Source organism: Anarhichas minor, unplaced genomic scaffold (genome assembly GCF_050575085.1).
Source record: "Anarhichas minor isolate MPS153535 unplaced genomic scaffold, ASM5057508v1 ptg000100l, whole genome shotgun sequence".
Classification (NCBI taxonomy): Eukaryota; Metazoa; Chordata; class Actinopteri; order Perciformes; family Anarhichadidae; genus Anarhichas; species Anarhichas minor.
Genome location: NW_027466546.1, coordinates 27,190 through 45,630, shown reverse-complemented (window position 1 = coordinate 45,630; position 18,441 = coordinate 27,190). Strand labels below are relative to the sequence as shown.

Below are 18,441 nucleotides of genomic sequence, written 5' to 3'. Positions count from 1 at the left end.
TTTCCAGAAGCCTGTCAGAACATTTACTTCAGAAGCTTTAGGAATGCATCAACTCTCAGGAAGCTGTTACAACCTTTAGATATCTTCCACACCTTTAGACCAATAACACAAATCAAAGGAACCTTGTTGGAACCTTTAGAAATCCCTCAGAACTGTTCATCAAGAACCTGTCAGAACCTTTGGGGACCCGTCAGAAGCAGAACTTTCAGAAGCCTTTTACGTGGCAGTAGGCCTCCAACGAGGAGAAGACAATGTACATTAACCACAGGCTGAAGAACAGGCAGGTGGTGAGGATCTTGGGGACTCTGGGTCCGCCGAGCTCCCCGCCGATCTCGGGCCGGCGGCGGTAGATGAGTACGGCGATACAGATGAAGGCAAAGATGGTGAAGAGTGTGACGGAGAAGGCAAGCGTGCCCGGGTCAACCTTGAACTCCTCACCCTTGGAGTAGTGGTAGACGGCAGCGATGGACCAGGCCACGCCAATACCCAGGAAGACGTTGACAGCGTTACTTCCTGTCACGTTACCGATTGAGGCGTCGGCGTATTGGTCCTGGGTGGCTGACACCTTACTGGCAAAGGTGTCTGAGGGAGAGAGAAAGTGGAGATGATCGGCTGTGTTTGAGATCCATCAAGTCGATTTAACTGCTGCTGTTTGACTCATACTAGGGACTAAACGTCAGGATATCAAAACCATATCTCAATTTATTCACCAATTTCTGTTTAATCTGTCTCACAATTATGGAAGTGAACGCAAACCAGTGGAGTTCCCCTGAAGAGAGAAAACAAACCCAGATCAATAATCCTGCTTTCACTGCCATCTAGTGGTTGCTGCATGTCATATCTGTATTGGTACAAGTACAACAAACACACCTGTACACACCTGTGATGTTGGGTGTGGTCAAAGTGTATCAGTTTATTTTTGAGTTCAGAACTGGTTTTTACCGTAAAGGTTAGGTTGACGCTTGGCAGACTCTCTACCATTTTTTACTAATCTTGTGAAGTCGCTTTGGACAGCAGCATCAACCAGATGAATGTAAAGTACTGTAATCGGAAGTGAATCAGACCTGGTACAGATGTGCCCAAAGCTACGAACACCACAGCAGTGACGGAGTCTTTGAGGCCGACGGTGCAGCCGAAATGCGACGCCAGGTCACCGATGAATGCCGTCAGAATGCCGATGACGGAGATGGAGACGACGAAGCAGGCCCAGCCGTTGAAATAGTCGGTGGGAGGAACTAAGGCAAACAGAATCTTCCAGAAGATGGTGAGGAAGTGCATGACGTAGTCAAAACAGGAGGGCAGCTTCTCCTCGCCGCATTCATCATCATCATCACCTGGGCAGGAGAGGGAGGCAGAGCCGGGACTCAACACTGATTCACATTTAAAGCTTGGGTGGGTTGTATTAGATTGACTCAGGTAAGTTCTTACCAGAGCTGACTGTGATGGCCTCCACAAACTGCTCTCTCCAGCTGTTCGTCCCGATCACCAGGGCCAGGTTGGTCTTCTTAAGGAGTTTATCCACGGTGCTCTGAAAGACAGCAGGTCACAGGAAGCTCCACCGTCAATCACCAAGGTCAAGCAATGACAAGTCAGATCATGTTCCTCTTTGTTCAAATCCTCCCATCAGATTGGTCGCCGATCTAAAGATCAGTAATGAAACAGAAACAGAAACTCAACCCACCTTGAACTCGTACGACTCCTCTATGACGACCTCCAGTTTGATGTGCTCGCCCAGCATCGGCCGACCCATCTCTGCAATCCTCCTCTCCTCCTCCTCCTTCTTGGTCAAAACCTCCTCACCCCCCTCATCTGAGAGAGAGAGAGAGAGAGAGAGAGAGAGAGGGGGAGGGAGAGAGAGATAAAGAGGTAAAGAGAGAGAGCGAGTGAGAGAAAGAAGGAGAGAGAGAAAGAGAAAGAAGAAGAGAGATAGAGAAAGAAAGAAGGAAAGAGAGAAGGAGAGAGAGAGGGAAGAAGAGAGATAAGGAGAGCGAGAGGAGGAGAGAGTGACGGAGAAAGTGAGAGAGAGAGAGAGAGAAGGAGAGATAAGGAGAGATAGAGAAAGCGAGAGAGAGGATGCATGATGGGTGGTATAGGCATCGTATGGCATAATATTGTCATAAAATAGTGATAGTACAGAAACCATCAAAACATTTTAAAATGTCACAGTATAGTCTGTCAGAAAGAATCATACTGGATGAATGGATGGAAGGACTGATAGACGGATTGATTGATGGGAGGACGGATGAATTTGAGGAGGTGAGTGAATGAAGATGGACGTACCTGCGATGTTGATAATGGTGGAGGGGACGGGGTGGTCTCGTCCCTGGACCTTCCTGTAGATGTCTCTGCCTTAACAGGTAACCACAAACTGATGTCAGAAACAGAACCTTAACCAGAGAAAGTCACATCTCCATCTCCATCTCCATCCACAACAACCACAACAACAACAACAACCACAACAACCACAACCACAACAACAACCACAACCACAACAACAACCACAACAACAACCACAACCACAACAACAACAACCACAACAACAACCACAACAACAACAACCACAACCACATCTTGAAGAGATGAACTTTGCAAAAATCTAAAAACTATGCTGGCATGACCAACAGGAATTTTGTCTGAAACTATGAAAAGAAAATGAACGTACCCCTCAGCCCTCATAGGTGGAAGAGGTCAGAGGTTGAGTTACTCATCCTAGTGTCCTTTCCTAACCACTTCTCCTTGACCTCAATGGAAATGTCACAAGGTCAAGGAAAGATGTGAAGGAGAATTCTTAAGGACTTAAGGAAAAGACAACCGTGGTGCTCAGAGAATCTGACTGCACTGACACGAGGCTACAGATGTTTGTTTAACTTTATTTATAACGTAGAGAGAATGAGAACAGTGAGTCTGCTGTACAATTCAAGTAAAGATCCAAAACAGAGTCACAGCTCCTGAGAAGGATGCTTTCAATTCATCCACAATGTAGAATTACCTAAACCTAACTGTTGGTTTAGTTGTCTAAACCTAACTGTTGGTTTTGTTGCTTAAACCTAACTGGTGGTTTTGTTGCTTAAACCTAACTGTTGGTTTAGTTGCTTAATCTTAACTGTTGGTTTTGTTGCTTAATCCTAACTGTTGGTTTTGTTGCTTAATCCTAACTGTTGGTTTTGTTGCTTAATCCTAACTGGTGGTTTTGTTGCTTAAACCTAACTGTTGGTTTTGTTGCTTAGTTCTAACTGGTGGTTTTGTTGCTTAATCCTAACTGTTGGTTTTGTTGCTTAATCCTAACTGTTGGTTTTGTTGCTTAATCCTAACTGGTGGTTTTGTTGCTTAAACCTAACTGTTGGTTTTGTTGCTTAGTTCTAACTGGTGGTTTTGTTGCTTAATCCTAACTGTTGGTTTTGTTGCTTAAACCTAACTGTTGGTTTAGTTGCTTAATCCTAACTGGTGGTTTTGTTGCTTAAACCTAACTGTTGGTTTTGTTGCTTAATCCTAACTGGTGGTTTTGTTGCTTAAACCTCACTGGTGGTTTTGTTGCTTAATCCTAACTGGTGGTTTTGTTGCTTAAACCTAACTGGTGGTTTTGTCCTGAAAAGAAATGAGTTACGAGGGACATGAAAAACTGAAACCAATAGATTGCATCTCGTGACTATTTCCTGAAATGCGGTGAGACTGATGAAGATTAAAGTGCTGCAGCTCTGTTATTGTCTGTTGTTGCTTTAAGTGTTGTAAAGCTTTAACGCTAACGTTTCCACCGATGAGAGGTGTCTGACCATACAGCTGTTTGTCTGCCCAGGAGCCAAACAGGACAAATGAACTCAGATTCACAGGAAGTGTTCCGGTATTATATCACTACCAATGAGACGATGCAGAGAAAGTGTCCCTGTTCACCCACCTGTTTTGACGAATCCACCTGAAAGGATAGAAAATATGAAAGAAGAAGTCAAACTTAGTTCTGATTTTAGAGTCAGTCCGCATTTGAATTCTAAAATGAACCTAACTGTATTTCAGAGATATGATGAATGAGGCAAACAGCAGGACAGAAAAGGAAACATTAGAGCAGCTTACCGACTTCCTGAAGCAGCACAGCTGAAGAGAAGAAACAGAGAGAGACGAAATCAGAGAGAAAAAAGAAGCAGGAAAACAAGAAAGAAGAAGTTAAAAAAGAGGAGCTCACATCTTCTGAAGATGGAGAGTTTAGTTTCAGCTGAACATGATTCGGTCCTGATCTGACTGAGAGTACGATAGCAGGACCACGTTCAAGTCCAGATGAAGGATTCACGCATGAAGAACTTCACTCCTCACAACATGAAAGTGCATCACTGTGTTCAAACGTTTCCTGTTTCCATGTCAGTAGGAGTTATATGTCAAATCCTGGATGATGTTAAGTGTTTAAGGGAAAGCACACACAGGCAGGTTTACTGAGACAGGGACAAACAGACCGCAAGCTCACCTGTCATATAACATATTCAAACCTCTCCAGACATGTCTATACTCGTTCTAACTTGACCAAACCAGTCCAGACTGGTCCTAACCTGTTCCAGCGTGTCCAAAACCGTCATGTCCAGACAGTCCTAATTTCTCCCAAGTATATGCTAATCTGTCCCAGCCAGGACCAACAATGTCGTACTCTGTTCTTGTCATTCTCATTCTGTCCTAACCAGTCCCAACTGGTCAGAACTTGTCCAGACCTCTCTGTCCCTCAGAGACCCAACCAGTGGAAAGCACCCCATCCTGTCCCTACCCGTCCCAGGATGTCCTAATCAGTTCTGACCAGTCCCCTTACCCAACCGATCCAACCAGTCCAACCAGTCCAATCAATCCAACTTATTCCAATCTTCCCACACTAGTTCTAACTAGTCCTAACTGTCGGACAGTCCCAGTTTTTCTGACCTGCCATTGAGTGTCCCACCACGTCCCAACAAGTTGAAAGTACCCCTTCCTGTCCTAACCAGTCCCAACATGTCTTTCTCATTCCTAACCTTTCCAAGCCATTTCTCACCTGTTCCCAACTACTCCAAACTAGTCCCTAGCACTCAATCAGTCTCAACCAGTCCAGACCTGTTCTAACCTGCCCTAACTAGTCCCACCATGCCCCAACCATTCCTAACTAGTTCTAACCCACCAACACCTTAGACAACTATTTTATTCTAACACCAGTTGTAGTTCTCGCGCTCAGTCCCAACCAGTCCACACTAGACCACTCTAGTCCCATTCTAACCTGTCCTGTCAACACTCCTAACTAAAGTTCTCTTGACTGGTTACTTGTCATAGTTAATCTTGACCAGTCCAAACTAGTGCTAACCAGCCTGAACCAGTCCTGACTGATTCTAAAACCAATAGGGCTCAGCTGATGGCATTGTGATGCACGCTTCCAATGTAATCACCCAAAATGAATGTTTGTTTTCAGCCTCGTAGATATGAGTTAGAAGGGGGGCTGCTGCACCTGCTAGTAGGTTCAGCAGACTGTTATCCTCCAATCACGATTGATCACCGATAAAAATGCAAGAAGATGACACCGACCTCTAGTGGCCGAAGTGATTATGACGGGAGCAAAGCAGGGAGTCAGGTGACGTAGCACAAAGTCTACATGGAGGACGGGTTGGATGGACGAGGTCTAACCGACACAGGACTTTGACCACGAGACAGCTGTCAGTGTCCCGTGTGAAACCAAAAGACAACTTACTTTTGTTACATGACTCATGTACTTAACTAACGTTCTTATCTTAATCCAAACCAGGATCTTTTCCTAAACCCAACTGAGGAGTTTTGTTGCCTAAACCTACATTTGTTTTATTTCAGTTTCTAAACGCAGCTTCAGTTTGGCCCCTCTGAGGCAGTAGAACCGTGGTGATGATGACCACTGATGAAGCTCATTCAATCAGCTGATAACATTCAGGACGGGTGGTGAAGGAGGAGGCAGCCCAGCGACAGCAGCCGGACAAAACCGAACAAAGGTAGGAAAAGAGCGCCTCGAGGTAGATGAAGGAAAGGTCAGAGGTGTCTCTTCACACCTGTCCATCTCCTCTGGTTCCAACATGGCTCCTGCAGCTCTATGTAGAAGTTGGCCTGCTTATCGTACTCGTCATGGTCAATTACTCTAACTGCTATGATCTTCCTGCGGACGACAGAGTACAGTGGGAGGGGAGGTCAGGGGTCATGCGTTAGTTCACAAACACATTCAAACACACTCATAGACGCCGACGGATGCAATCTGACAGGACTCCGTCGTCATGGCAACACCGTGGCAACAGGGATGAGCTCACCTCATCTGGCCTGCAGGGAGGAAGTTAAAGGGCCAATTCACCCAAATCATCAGGTTGAAACACTTGTTCCTGCTCACACCTGGTGGATTGCAGTCACGCAGACTGTTGTTTGGGTTTCTCAGGTTTTAAGGAGGAAAGTAGTAAAGGTGTTTTGGGATCCCATGATGCATCTGAGTAAGACACATCCAATCACAGAGCTTCAGGTGATGCTGATAAAACATTTATTTTGCTTGTTTAATCTTCTCTTCATTTACAGGCTTGGAGCAGCCACCTGTCTTAGCCCGGTTTGACTTATTTTGTTATTTTCACAATAAGTTTTAAATTTGCATTTGAGTTGTTTTAGAAGAACTTTAAAAAAGAAATTCTTTCTTTTCTACTTTGTCTACAGGCTTCCACACACAATAACTATGATAAAAGTTCATGTAAATAGTTTTGTAACTGGTATTAGTTGTCTTGCTTCTGTTTGTGAGGTGTAAACAGGAAGGATTATTTTTCACTCCTGTTATCTCGAGATCACAAGTTAACTGTTTTGTTATCTTCTTGTGATAATGGGTTCATTTATGCTGAAAGAGAAAACAAAAGGCGGAGATAAGTAGTCCAAGCTTGATCAGCACCACAGGGGCCTGGACAGCTCTGCTTCAGGCTAACCGGGCTTCAGTGGTTCCTCCGGGTTTAACTGTAGCCGCTTCAGTACCAGACATGTCTGTTAACCAGAATACAGTTAGCTCCACGTTAAATAGTAACATTCTTCTCCTTAAGTGACGAGGGCTGATCTGAATAGTATCTCTGCCTGTGTGACTGAAGTGGAGTCTGGTTCGCTGATCAATAATCAGAACTCTTTGATCCTTTTCAGCTTAAATCAGTTGCTGCTGTCGTCAAGATACCGTCTGAGCATACTGACACTGCTGATCTTTGATTAACGCTACACGTAATAACAAGAAACAACCTTTGGTTTTCTCGTGATAACGGGTTTTGTGCTTCGGTAGCGATTTCTTTGATACTGAAGAAAACTTGATGATTCACAGATAATGAAATTCATTGTGACATTAACCGTCAGATATCGACAATAGATTGATCTCTGATGTTTCTCCCTGTGAGGTCTTGAGGTGAGCTTGAATTAACTGAGGTTACAGGTCGTTAGTGATGTGGGCGGGGTTACAGCATGGGAAGGCGACACCCCCACCTTTCCTCTCACTCATCTCCAGCAGCTGAGGCTCTCCGATCTCTAGGAAGAAGTTCTTGTTTTTCTCATATTCTTCATCATCAATTATATTGATCTGAATAGTTTTGCTGAAACAGAAAAAAACACAGAAAGGTTGCAGAAGGAGAAGTGTGCAGACGGCTGAGGCGTGATGAGGAAAACAAGGTGATGAAAGATGCCAGAGACCAGAGCTGGAGGCTGCAGGGAAACAGCCTGAAAAACACTTTGAAGGTGATTTACACAACTCCAACCCAAGCAGCACAACATCTTGGCAATGTACATTTTTGCAAACCACCGATACGATGAGAGTCGTCGTTTCTGAACCAAAAATATGTTTCATAAATACGTTTCATATCCGTTTGGATCACACTCGCAGAAACGCACAACACGAGGTTAATGCTGTGAAATGAGACAACAAAATACTTCAAGTTGTTCAAAGATAATGAAATGTAACGACGTAGCGTAACGACGTAGCGTAACGACGTAGCGTAACGACGTAGCGTAACGACGTAGCGTAACGACGTAGCGTAACGACGTAGCGTAACGACGTAGCGTAACGACGTAGCGTAACGACAACAGAACTTAAAAGAACGGTCACTTGATATACTACGTAACTTTCTTTGACCCAATACAAAAAGCGTTGTCATTCAACGTTTCCGTGGTTTGATGCCGACATCATCGTATGTTTGACGCTTTGTGCTCTGCAGTGAGTTTCAGCTGCAAATGGATCCTTTATATGAAACCAAGATGCTGATCTGATTAAAGACTAGTGATGAGCTTCCAGTTCAGACCAGTTTGATTTGAGGTCCCATAGATTCAGTGACCCAACATGAAGAAACCAGCTGACACAGTTAGAAGTTTGTTTGGAGGCTTCACTGGGCTGCAGGCTACAGCAGCCCTGATTGGACACATCCACGGTGTGTGTGTGTGTGTGTGTGTGTGTGTGTGTGTGTGTGTGTGTGTTTCCACGCCGGCGGCCTTCACAGACGGCCTTCACAGACGCCTTCATGCATTTCCATGTTTATTTAATGTGAGCAGATTGATAGTTTGGAGGTTTGCCGTCTGTGAGTCTGTATATGGTTGAGTGTGAAAGTCAAGTCCTGCAGTTAAAGTTTTATTTATAGACAACAATCACATATATTTGAATGTGTCCTGGTTCTAATAAATGTTTGTATCACCTGTAATCTTTTTAAAATAAAGGAGAACATTTGTTTTTTATATCTTCACATTGTTACAGAATAATATCAAAGTTAAATCTACAGTAAACATAAAAGTTTTGTTTTTGATGACTAATAATAACTGTGATACAATGGCCTCTGTATTATAATAATAATTACATTTAAAGTGGATTTATGCTTCATGTTAAAGTTAAACGTTAGCTGACGTTAGCTGACGTTAGCTAACGTTAGCTGATGTTTAGCTTTCACAGACTGACAGATGATTAAAGTGATGAAGAACATGTTCCAGTGGTACTTATACTTCTCTCAGTATAACTGGCTGATACACGTTCAGAGTACTTTAATTTATTTCAGTACGAGGTGTTTCTTTCAGGCCACAGAGTTCTGGACAAACTAACATGATATGTTTCATATCTGTATGTGACGCTGTAAGAGACAAAACGTCTTTTACTTGACTTTGTGTATAAAGTACTACTAACTACTAATAGTGTTTCATTGATACTCGTGTGTATTCTGTATCACAGCAGAAACAAGAACTGACCTGGAGACGATAAAAGCATTCAAATGCAAATCAATTATTGAGGGAGAAATTAGCCAAACTAGTTTCTAAAAGAGGCTAAAACTCTTTACTAAACCAGTGAGCCGTTACTATAAGAATACTGATTAGTAAAGCTAGAGTTCAACAGTAAGTCTGCAGTGTTACTCGCTCCCTCTCGGTTCTCCAACAGGCTGAAATAGAGAGCGAGAGGTCGGAGGTCACCTCCTCTGTGAGAGGAAGCGGCTGCACTCATCTGTCTGCTTTATGGGGCGAGTGCTGGACGATGAGCAGGATCCTGCTGCTGCTCCACACAGGCGGGCCTAATAAGGAAGAGAGCTGCGTGATGTTTATCTGGCCAACACAGCGGCAGCACGACAGAGGACACGTGAGACACCGAGCTGGAAACCACTCACACTCACCGGAGAATAGAGACGACTGCAGGTCAACAAACATCCAACAACACGTCAGGTAAAGACTAAAGGAGCGCTCCACTCATTCAGTCAATTCAGTCATTGACTCAACATCGAGGGTTGAAGGTTGTTTGCAGAAGCTGAACCTGCACAAACACGACACAAAGAAAGCTGTGAGGCTGAAATGTTCCTTTAACTGAGCGTCTCTCGTCTCTTATGTAAATGAGGAACGATGCCGACATGAGCCTCAATGTAAATGAGCCTCAATGTAGAAGCAGTGGAGCTCACAGAGACTCAGCGTCTCCAGACACTTCTGGACGCTAAACTCTGTCATGTTTAGATAAAGTTCTGCACCTCGGGGGTCAGCTCTGCATCTTTCTTTCTCTCTCCGTCGTTCTGACTAGAAAAGGAAACTGATGATTGAAAATGGACGAAGTATAAAAAGTATTTTTAAAGTAATAATAAGTGAAACCAGGATACGTTGCTCTGTGATTGTGGATCAAACTGAAGACATTGTGACGCCGCTGCTCACAGTGAGATTCATCGTTTGTGTGAAGCTGGATGAGAGCTGAGCTAACCGCTAACACCAGAGCCAGCCAGAGACATGCTCTCTGAGCGTCTGTGTACTATGAAGTAGCATGTAGTATTTAACAGGTATCAGACGCGTGTACAACGTATAATCAACCAATAAAAACAGATGTTAAAGAAAGATTTATATTTTCCCTCCAACCTCCAAAAAACTTTTTATTTCTTTTCAATGAATCTGAAACTTGATTTATTTTACTCCTCTATTGTCTATTTACATGTTCCTTGTGGAAAATAGATAAATGTTAAATAAATAAGAACATGAGGAGTAATAACAAAATGAAATTAAAGCTGCGAGCAGCATTGATCGGGCCCTCGCAACTTCACGCACGTCGAGGGTACTAGCAGGACTCTGGCCATGCATTTCTGTGACCGTCATACACTGCGTGCACGAGTTAAACGGTATTTCCTGGTACTGGCAGGACTCTGGGTGACGCGGCCATGCATTTCTGTGACCATCACACTCTGCGTGCACGAGTGAGATATTTCCTGCGTAGACCAGCAGCGTAGCAAGATCATGTTGCCAGGTCTTAAGCCGCAAATGTTTTGAGTGTACATCCGATACAATCATAAATGTAAGCCTTTAAAGATCATAAAGAAAATGAATGTGCTTCAGTGTTTGTAACATCACAGACTGTCAGTTTACTGGGATGGGGTTCAACTCCCTGCAGTGTCCTGCTGATTGTATTTGGACTTACATGAAAGTTAACAAAACAGTAGTGCCATTTGCCATTCGTCGAAATGTTGTAGGGGGCGCTATTGAGCCGATTTGCCACTCTGAACCAATAAAATCATTATCAACTACATTTTGGGCTTTAAATCTGTTCGCCAAGTTTGCTTATGTTTCAAGCATTTTTAGTCTCTCAAAATGACCTTCGTTGTTCACGGCGAAGACTGCGTCGCCACGGCAACGGCGTTCGATGAAACATCAAAAGCTTCATGAACTGGCATTATGAACTTCTTACATTTGTGTGGAAGTAATTTGATGTTGATCTGATTTACCTACTAAGAGAAACAAGCCAAAGTATAAAGACTTTAACTTCCTGTTACCAGTAGGTGGCGCTATGACTATGATTCAAAATTGGCCTGCAGATGTCTTCAGGCCTGGAGTCTAATCACACATGTGAAATCTGGTAAAGATCTGATGATGTGGAGTTGAGTTACATCAGTTTATTCGTTCATGGCGAAGGATCGAAACTCGCCGAGCCGCCACGTCGCCGCCCTTCAACAACTTCTTACAATTTTCACAATGAAGCATTATCAAGGTCTTAAGGCTGTTCTGACAACATTTGAGAGGGATCTGATTAATCTGTGAGGAGCAGGATGTCAAAGTACAAAACGTACAACTTCCAGTTGCCACTAGGTGGCGCTATTACTATGATTCTAAATTGTCTTATAGATGTGTTCCAGGTCAGGATGTTATGACATATGAGAGATTTGGAGCAGATTCGACAATGTACGGCCAAGTTACAACAACTTCCTGTTTCGCGGCGAATGGTGTTTTTTTGACGCCGCCCCACGGACACATAGTTCGATAACTTTTTGATCTTTGAGTAATTTTTCACTGCCAAGGTCTCAAGAGTATACTGACCGAATTTGAATTTAATCGCGTCAAATCTCTGGGAGAAGTTCGTTAAAGTATGACGCCTTGAAATGGTCAAAAAACGTCCTAAAAGTCAAAATGGCCGACTTCCTGTTTGGTTTAATGAAAAACTCCAAGAGGATTTTTTGTGCGTCTCATCACGTTCCACATACCTACCAAATTTCATACAGCTAGGTGAAACCCAGTGTTGGGGCTACTCAATAGGGGGCGCTATCGAGCCAATATTTCCACCCCAATCAGACTGCAATTTTCGCAAATTCTGGCTTGCGAGCCAAATTTCAAAAGTTTTCCAGTATCCCAAGCACCTCCTTTTTGCGACGAAACACTAAAAATAAGAATAAGAAGAAACATTCGAATAACAATAGATCCTCTGCTCCGACTACGTCGGTGCTCGGGCCCTAATAACAAGAAGAGTAAATAATATTAACAGTGAGAAGAGCTCTGAAGTTGACTGATAATAATATATTGAATCTAAAAACACTCAATCAACCAGGAAAGTGTTTAAACAGCACGTGGACGACTTCCTTGAAGGTAACACCTGCGACCAATCACAGGACGTCTGGAAGCTCCATAAACAGCAGCTCCACTGAAACCTGATCACAGAAACAGCAGCAGTGTGAAGCTGCTGTCACACAGAGCAGCTCTGTTCACAGAGACCTCCAGCATGGAGCTTCAGTAACGAGTGAAACAAAGTTTACAGCGTCACACTTCCTGCTGCACGTGCTCACATCCAACACCTCACATCCAGCACCTCACATCCAACACCTCACATCCAACACCTAACATCCAACACCTCACACCCATCACCTCACACCCAACACCTCACATCCATCACCTCACACCCAACACCTCACATCCATCACCTCACACCCAACACCTCACATCCAACACCTCACATCCAACACCTAACATCCAACACCTCACATCCATCACCTCACACCCAACACCTCACATCCAACACCTCACATCCAGCACCTCACATCCAACACCTCACATCCAACACCTCACATCCATCACCTCACACCCAACACCTCACATCCAACACCTCACATCCATCACCTCACACCCAACACCTCACATCCAACACCTCACATCCAACACCTAACATCCATCACCTCACATCCAGCACCTCACATCCAACACCTCACATCCAACACCTCACATCCAACACCTCACATCCAACACCTAACATCCACCACCTCACACCCAACACCTCACACCCAACACCTCACATCCAACACCTCACATCCAACACCTCACACCCAACACCTCACACCCAACACCTCACATCCAACACCTCACATCCACCACCTCACACCCAACACCTCACACCCAACACCTCACATCCAACACCTCACACCCATCACCTCACACCCAACACCTCACATCCAACACCTCACATCCAACACCTCACATCCAACACCTCACACCCATCACCTCACACCCAACACCTCACATCCATCACCTCACATCCAACACCTCACACCCAACACCTCACACCCAACACCTCACACCCAACACCTCACATCCAACACCTCACATCCAACACCTCTATACCGACAGCTATACCGACATAAATATATTGCAGTTGTAACTTGTAGATATTCAACAAAATTCTTTTGTATTTTATCGACGCAATCTTGAAGGAGGAAGTATGAAGACCGCTTCATCAAACACTGGGCGGCAGGAGAGGAGCTGGAACAACCAGCGACCTCCTGAGTAAGAGGTTTGTTCTTGTGACTTCTGTACTTCAGTAAAATAAGACAACCTCCGGTTCTTCAAAGCTTCATGTGTTAAAGCTGCATTCTCTCTAGTGTCCACCAGGGGGCGACTCCTCTGGTTGTATAGAAGTCTATGAGAAAATGACTCTACTTCTCTCTTGATTTATTACCTCAGTAAACATTGTAAACATGAGTTTATGGTCTCAATCTCTAGTTTCAAGTCTTCTTCAATACAGCATGATGTTCATTTAGTACATTATGGTCCATTTAGAGTCACACAGACCATAAAGCAGGGGATGCTTTAGGGCGGGGCTACACGGTGATTGACAGGTCTCTACCAGAGACGTATACGGCGTCTCTACGTCACTCCTCCTCAGTCCAGATATGGTCACTTCCTGTTCACTGGTTGATAACCCCCCCACCAAAATAAATAGATGTGAGCTGGTGACTGGTCCTCAGCATCGACCTGTAACCTGAAGGCTCTATATAAGGCTCAGCAGGGTAAATGCAGGGCAGCTTCCTCATTAATAAACTGAAACAACGAGAGGAGCTTGCCACCTTTTCCATTTCATTTCCCGTCGCCTTCGCAGCCAACGGCCGTGTTTACGCTCTGGAAATAAACGTGTTGTCATTTCATTCCTGCTGCCCGCAGACGTGGAAAGAGTCTGAGAGGCATGTAAGCCTGAGGCCGAGTCACATGATCGTGCTCAGGAGGAGCTCCTGTTCAATACCGACCATCATACAGCTGCTGCTGCTTACCACAACACTTCTAGTGAAGACACCAAATGTTCAGATTCTGACTTTTCTATGATTCTTTGATTGCAAAGTTCCCGATTTAAACCAGAATTTTACCACATTTATACTCAAAAAACATGAGAGAGCGAGAAAAATACTGGTAAACAAAAATGTACTTATACACCATAAATTAGGAGTCTGAGAATCGATGAGTATTGATTGATTAGAAAACATCCGTATAACCACAGATCACCACTGAAGTCTGCAGGAAAAAAGCGACACAAAAAAAACAGATCTTTGCAAGTACCTGTACCTCTGCAGACCTGTGACATCACACCGTGTCTGTGTGTGTGTGTGTGTGTGTGTGTGTGTGTGTGTGTGTGTGTGTGTGTGTGTGTGTGTGTTAGCCAATCACCTGCACTTCAATCCATCGACAACAATCGCTGAAAGACATTTTGGGACCATTTTGTTCAATACTGCCTAAAAATCTTTTCCTCTATGTTAAAATGTTTGACATAGCTGAAAGGTACATTATGGATAAAAAAATGGTAATAACATATCAGGTACACTGAAAGTATTGGATGACATTGACATTATTGGTGCTTCAGGCCCTGTTGTCTCTGTTTCCACCAGGCGGTGAGGGATCAGTGGGGAAGGACATAAGATGTCTTTCTACATTAAAGGTTTGTCCTCTGATCGTTTTGAATATTGATAAAAATCATAAAATCGTTGGTCATCTTTATTTAGCACTAAATAAATAAAGATCTTTGACCTGATGAAAAGTTAGAGGATCAGTAGGATTCATCTTCTGAGGACCAAATGGATGTCTGGATCATATTTCATGGCTGCAAATCTAAATGTTATCTTTATAACTGTTTCCACCAACAGTTTACATCTTCAGAGGTATTTACGTGACCAGAAACACGTCTGCTGATAAACCAGCATTCAACCGGAGAACACTGGACGTTGGTTTTATCGTCGCGAGTAAGTTGTGGAAATTTGAAGGAATATTGAAATACCTTAAAGATGGATAACAGGTAAAAACATGCACCACTAAAGTTTGCATAGTGGGCGCTAAATGACGGCTAACATAGTAACTTACAGCATTCTCAGGTCATGAATGGAGCCTCCCTCAGTAGTATACGCAGTAAGGTGGAAAAGTGAATTTGTGCAGCACATGTCTCAAAATTGAGCAATTTGTGTCTGTGTTTTTAAACTGTAGCCATGATATTTCTAACTTCAACCACACAGTAATACTCATTCATGTCGTTGCACATTGCTTTACCCATGTGAGCCTTGTTGTTTAATACAATGTGAGGTTTTGGAGAATCATCCACTGAAGACAGTTTGTGCAGCTGAAGGGCTGGTTGGTCAAAAAAAGTGTTCAAATCATCAGAACGTCCACGAGAGACATTTAACAAGCAATGTCAAGCAAATGTTGATTGAGAGAATAATACATTGAGGTCCACCTTGGTCCCACCCACGTCAACGTCCATGAGCTCCGTGTGAACTCATCAGCGCATGTTTAACCTTCTCTGACACATTGACCCGCTTCATCTGCCTAATTCCTTAACTCAGGACCCTTTGTCTAAACGTCCCCTCACAGACAAAGAACCATCAGTCATCAAACAGTAATCAATAAAGTCAGAAATAATCTTAACATTTAAAAGTTTGTTTTGACATAAAGACTCGAAAACCCAAGACCCCTTGCAGAGAAATCAGAGGAACTGACACAGAAGATTTGTACTTACAAGATCTCATCGTTCTCGAACTCCAGGACTCCATGTGTGTCCTCAAAGTCCTCGCCGCCTCCTTTAGCCGTCCCCTCCATGGTTTTGTACGGCACCATCACGACGCCGCGAGCTCCCGAGGTCCGGATCACCTTCACCTCTATCATGCCGACGCTCTCGCTCACGGTCACCGCCGGCTCCTCAAACGTAAAGATCCCTGCATGGTCGTCATCAAAGATGGTGACGGTGGCCGAGCACGGCAGACCCAAACTTGCGAGGGCGTCCACGTGGTTTGCCTCGTGCTCGTCTGAGCCGGCGCCCTCTGATATGACCTTCACATTGCTGAGGTGAACCAGGAAATGCTCATCTTCCTCAAAGATATCATCGTCAATTATGTCAATGCGGAGTTCCTTTTCGGTCTCGCCTGGTTTGAACACGATAGTTCCTTCAGTGAACTGGTAATCTGAGCCGGCGTTTGCGGTGCCGTCTTCAGTCCGGTAATCCACGGAGACTGTGCTCGTTAGGTCTCCACCATGGTGCACAACGTTCAGGGCTACAGTGCCGCAGTTCTCCAGACACTGGTAGGTACCGGGGTCGAAGAACACCTTAGAGGAAAAATCGTTCACTGAAACCTCGGAGCAGATGTCGTGCTGGGTGGCTCTCTTGGCTTGGTCGGCGGCATGCTTCTTCAGGATATTTCCTGCTCCCGTCATGATCCTAGTGGCCTGACAGCGGTAGAAAGCCCGACTCTTCTGCTGCTGGCTTAAAACTTGATAATTGGCGAGCTCCATCAACTGCTCCATCTCCTTCTCGGGATGTTTCTGTTTAAGCTCCTTCAGGATCCTGGCCACCTCTCTGCGGGCCTCTTCCTCATCCAGCTCCTTAAAATCAAACCCTGTGTCCCGTCCGTCGGAGTTCAGCATTTTCCCGTCCATTTCGATGTCGACCTTTGAGGGAAGCTCTGGTTCTCCCTCTGTTTCGATGATCATTCCTTTGTGCTTCCCTGCTCTGTATCGTTTGTGCATGTATTTGTAGAAAAGGAGTCTGCGGTCGGCCACGTAAGCGAATCCAACACAAATGGGGAAGAAGAAGAGCGTGACCAGACCCTCCCATATCTCAACAACGCCTGGAGAAAAGACGGCCAGGATCAGGTAAAGCCAGATGTATGCAAAGACGCTCCAGGTGGCAGTGACGAAGAACACCCTGAGGTGCTTCACCTTTCTGGTTTCTCCTTCAGGAATGACGGACACACAAAGGCCAATGATGACAAACATGTTGAAGGCGGCACTTCCTACGATGGTGTTGGGGCCCAGCTGGCCGGCGTTAAAGTTGTGACCACAAACCTCCACAACCGACAGGAGGATTTCTGGGGCGGAGGAACCCAGCGCCATCAGGGTCAGGTTGGACACCGTCTCGTTCCAGATGCGCACCGTCGTGGTGATCTTCTCACCGTTGGGCTTCTTGATGGTGATCTGTCTCTCCTGGGAGGTGATGACCTCGATGGACGCCATAAAGCGGTCAGCGATGATGGAGACGCCCAAGAACATGTATGCCAACCCCACAAAGTAGACAGTGGCCCTGGCGAGGCGGTCAGTGAAGGCCGGGTTTTCTGGCTTCCACACAGGCAGGATGACGCCTTCAACGCAGACGCTGCCTCCTCCACATTTGGTGGTGTGGTTGCTGAGCGTGTCGTTGGACGTGAGGGTCAGAGCGGAGCCTCCGGCCACAGAATCTGGAAGTTCAGTTGAGATGATGATCGACAGGAAAAGCAGCTGATACGTGGAGAACCGTGACGAGGTCCCGGATCGGCTCATGGTGACCGTTGAGCTTAAACCTGCAAGACACAGAAGGAGATTTTAGTGCCTTTCTGTCAGATCGTGTTTGAAACTGGTTTGAATGGACGACTTCTCGACTTCCCTTCTCGTGAATCACAGAGACAAACAGTTATGAATGTTCACGTGACGTGATTTTAACACAAGATGTTCTTCAATCTTTCTCCAAACATGAACAGTAACTGACTAATAACTACACAAAGGTAGTTTTGTAGAAGTATTTAGAAGTTATGATCAGTTCTTGACAAAACAAAGACAATTGACAATTAAATTAAAAACTACTTTTTTCTTTGACTCATACATTTTTAAGGACACTAAACACTGTTTTATGGACCAATAATATTCTAACACCACTATAACATAGCACCGTGCTGTACTGTAGTATTATATAAAATGTAGTGCTGTACTGCCTGCTCTATTGCAGTACTATACAATAACACAGTTACACATGTATATAAAGCACAGAACTGTGTAAAGGAGAAACCTACCGTCACTCAAACAGTTTCAGTCTCTGACAGAAACTCAAAGAAACGAGAAGAGTTTTCCTCGTGGAGGCAGAAACACTAATAAAGCGTCTTCAGAAAAACAACAGAAGGCTGTCAGAAACCACTAAACCAACAAACCACCAAACCACCAAACCACTAA

General features: G+C 44.5%; 1 protein-coding gene across 20 annotated transcripts; it reads right to left on the bottom strand.

The window, feature by feature from the left end:
- Positions 1-205: 205 nt before the first annotated feature.
- On the bottom strand, positions 206-17,778 carry slc8a1a (solute carrier family 8 member 1a). 20 transcript variants are annotated; one of them, XM_076082675.1, is made up of 10 exons: positions 15,986-17,607; positions 7,447-7,553; positions 4,066-4,086; positions 3,893-3,910; positions 3,771-3,785; positions 2,281-2,349; positions 1,682-1,809; positions 1,429-1,528; positions 1,065-1,334; positions 206-582 (listed from the first exon to the last, which is right to left on the bottom strand). In XM_076082675.1, the coding sequence occupies exons 1-10, from the start codon at positions 17,509-17,511 to the stop codon at positions 206-208; spliced, it is 2,631 nt and encodes an 876-aa protein (XP_075938790.1). In that variant the 5' UTR covers positions 17,512-17,607. The 20 variants fall into 20 exon arrangements, with proteins under 20 accessions (XP_075938790.1, XP_075938788.1, XP_075938789.1 ...); XM_076082673.1 differs by lacking the exon at positions 3,771-3,785 and having other exon boundaries at positions 15,986-17,778; XM_076082674.1 differs by lacking the exons at positions 3,771-3,785; positions 7,447-7,553 and adding an exon at positions 6,012-6,115 and having other exon boundaries at positions 15,986-17,778.
- Positions 17,779-18,441: the final 663 nt, after the last annotated feature.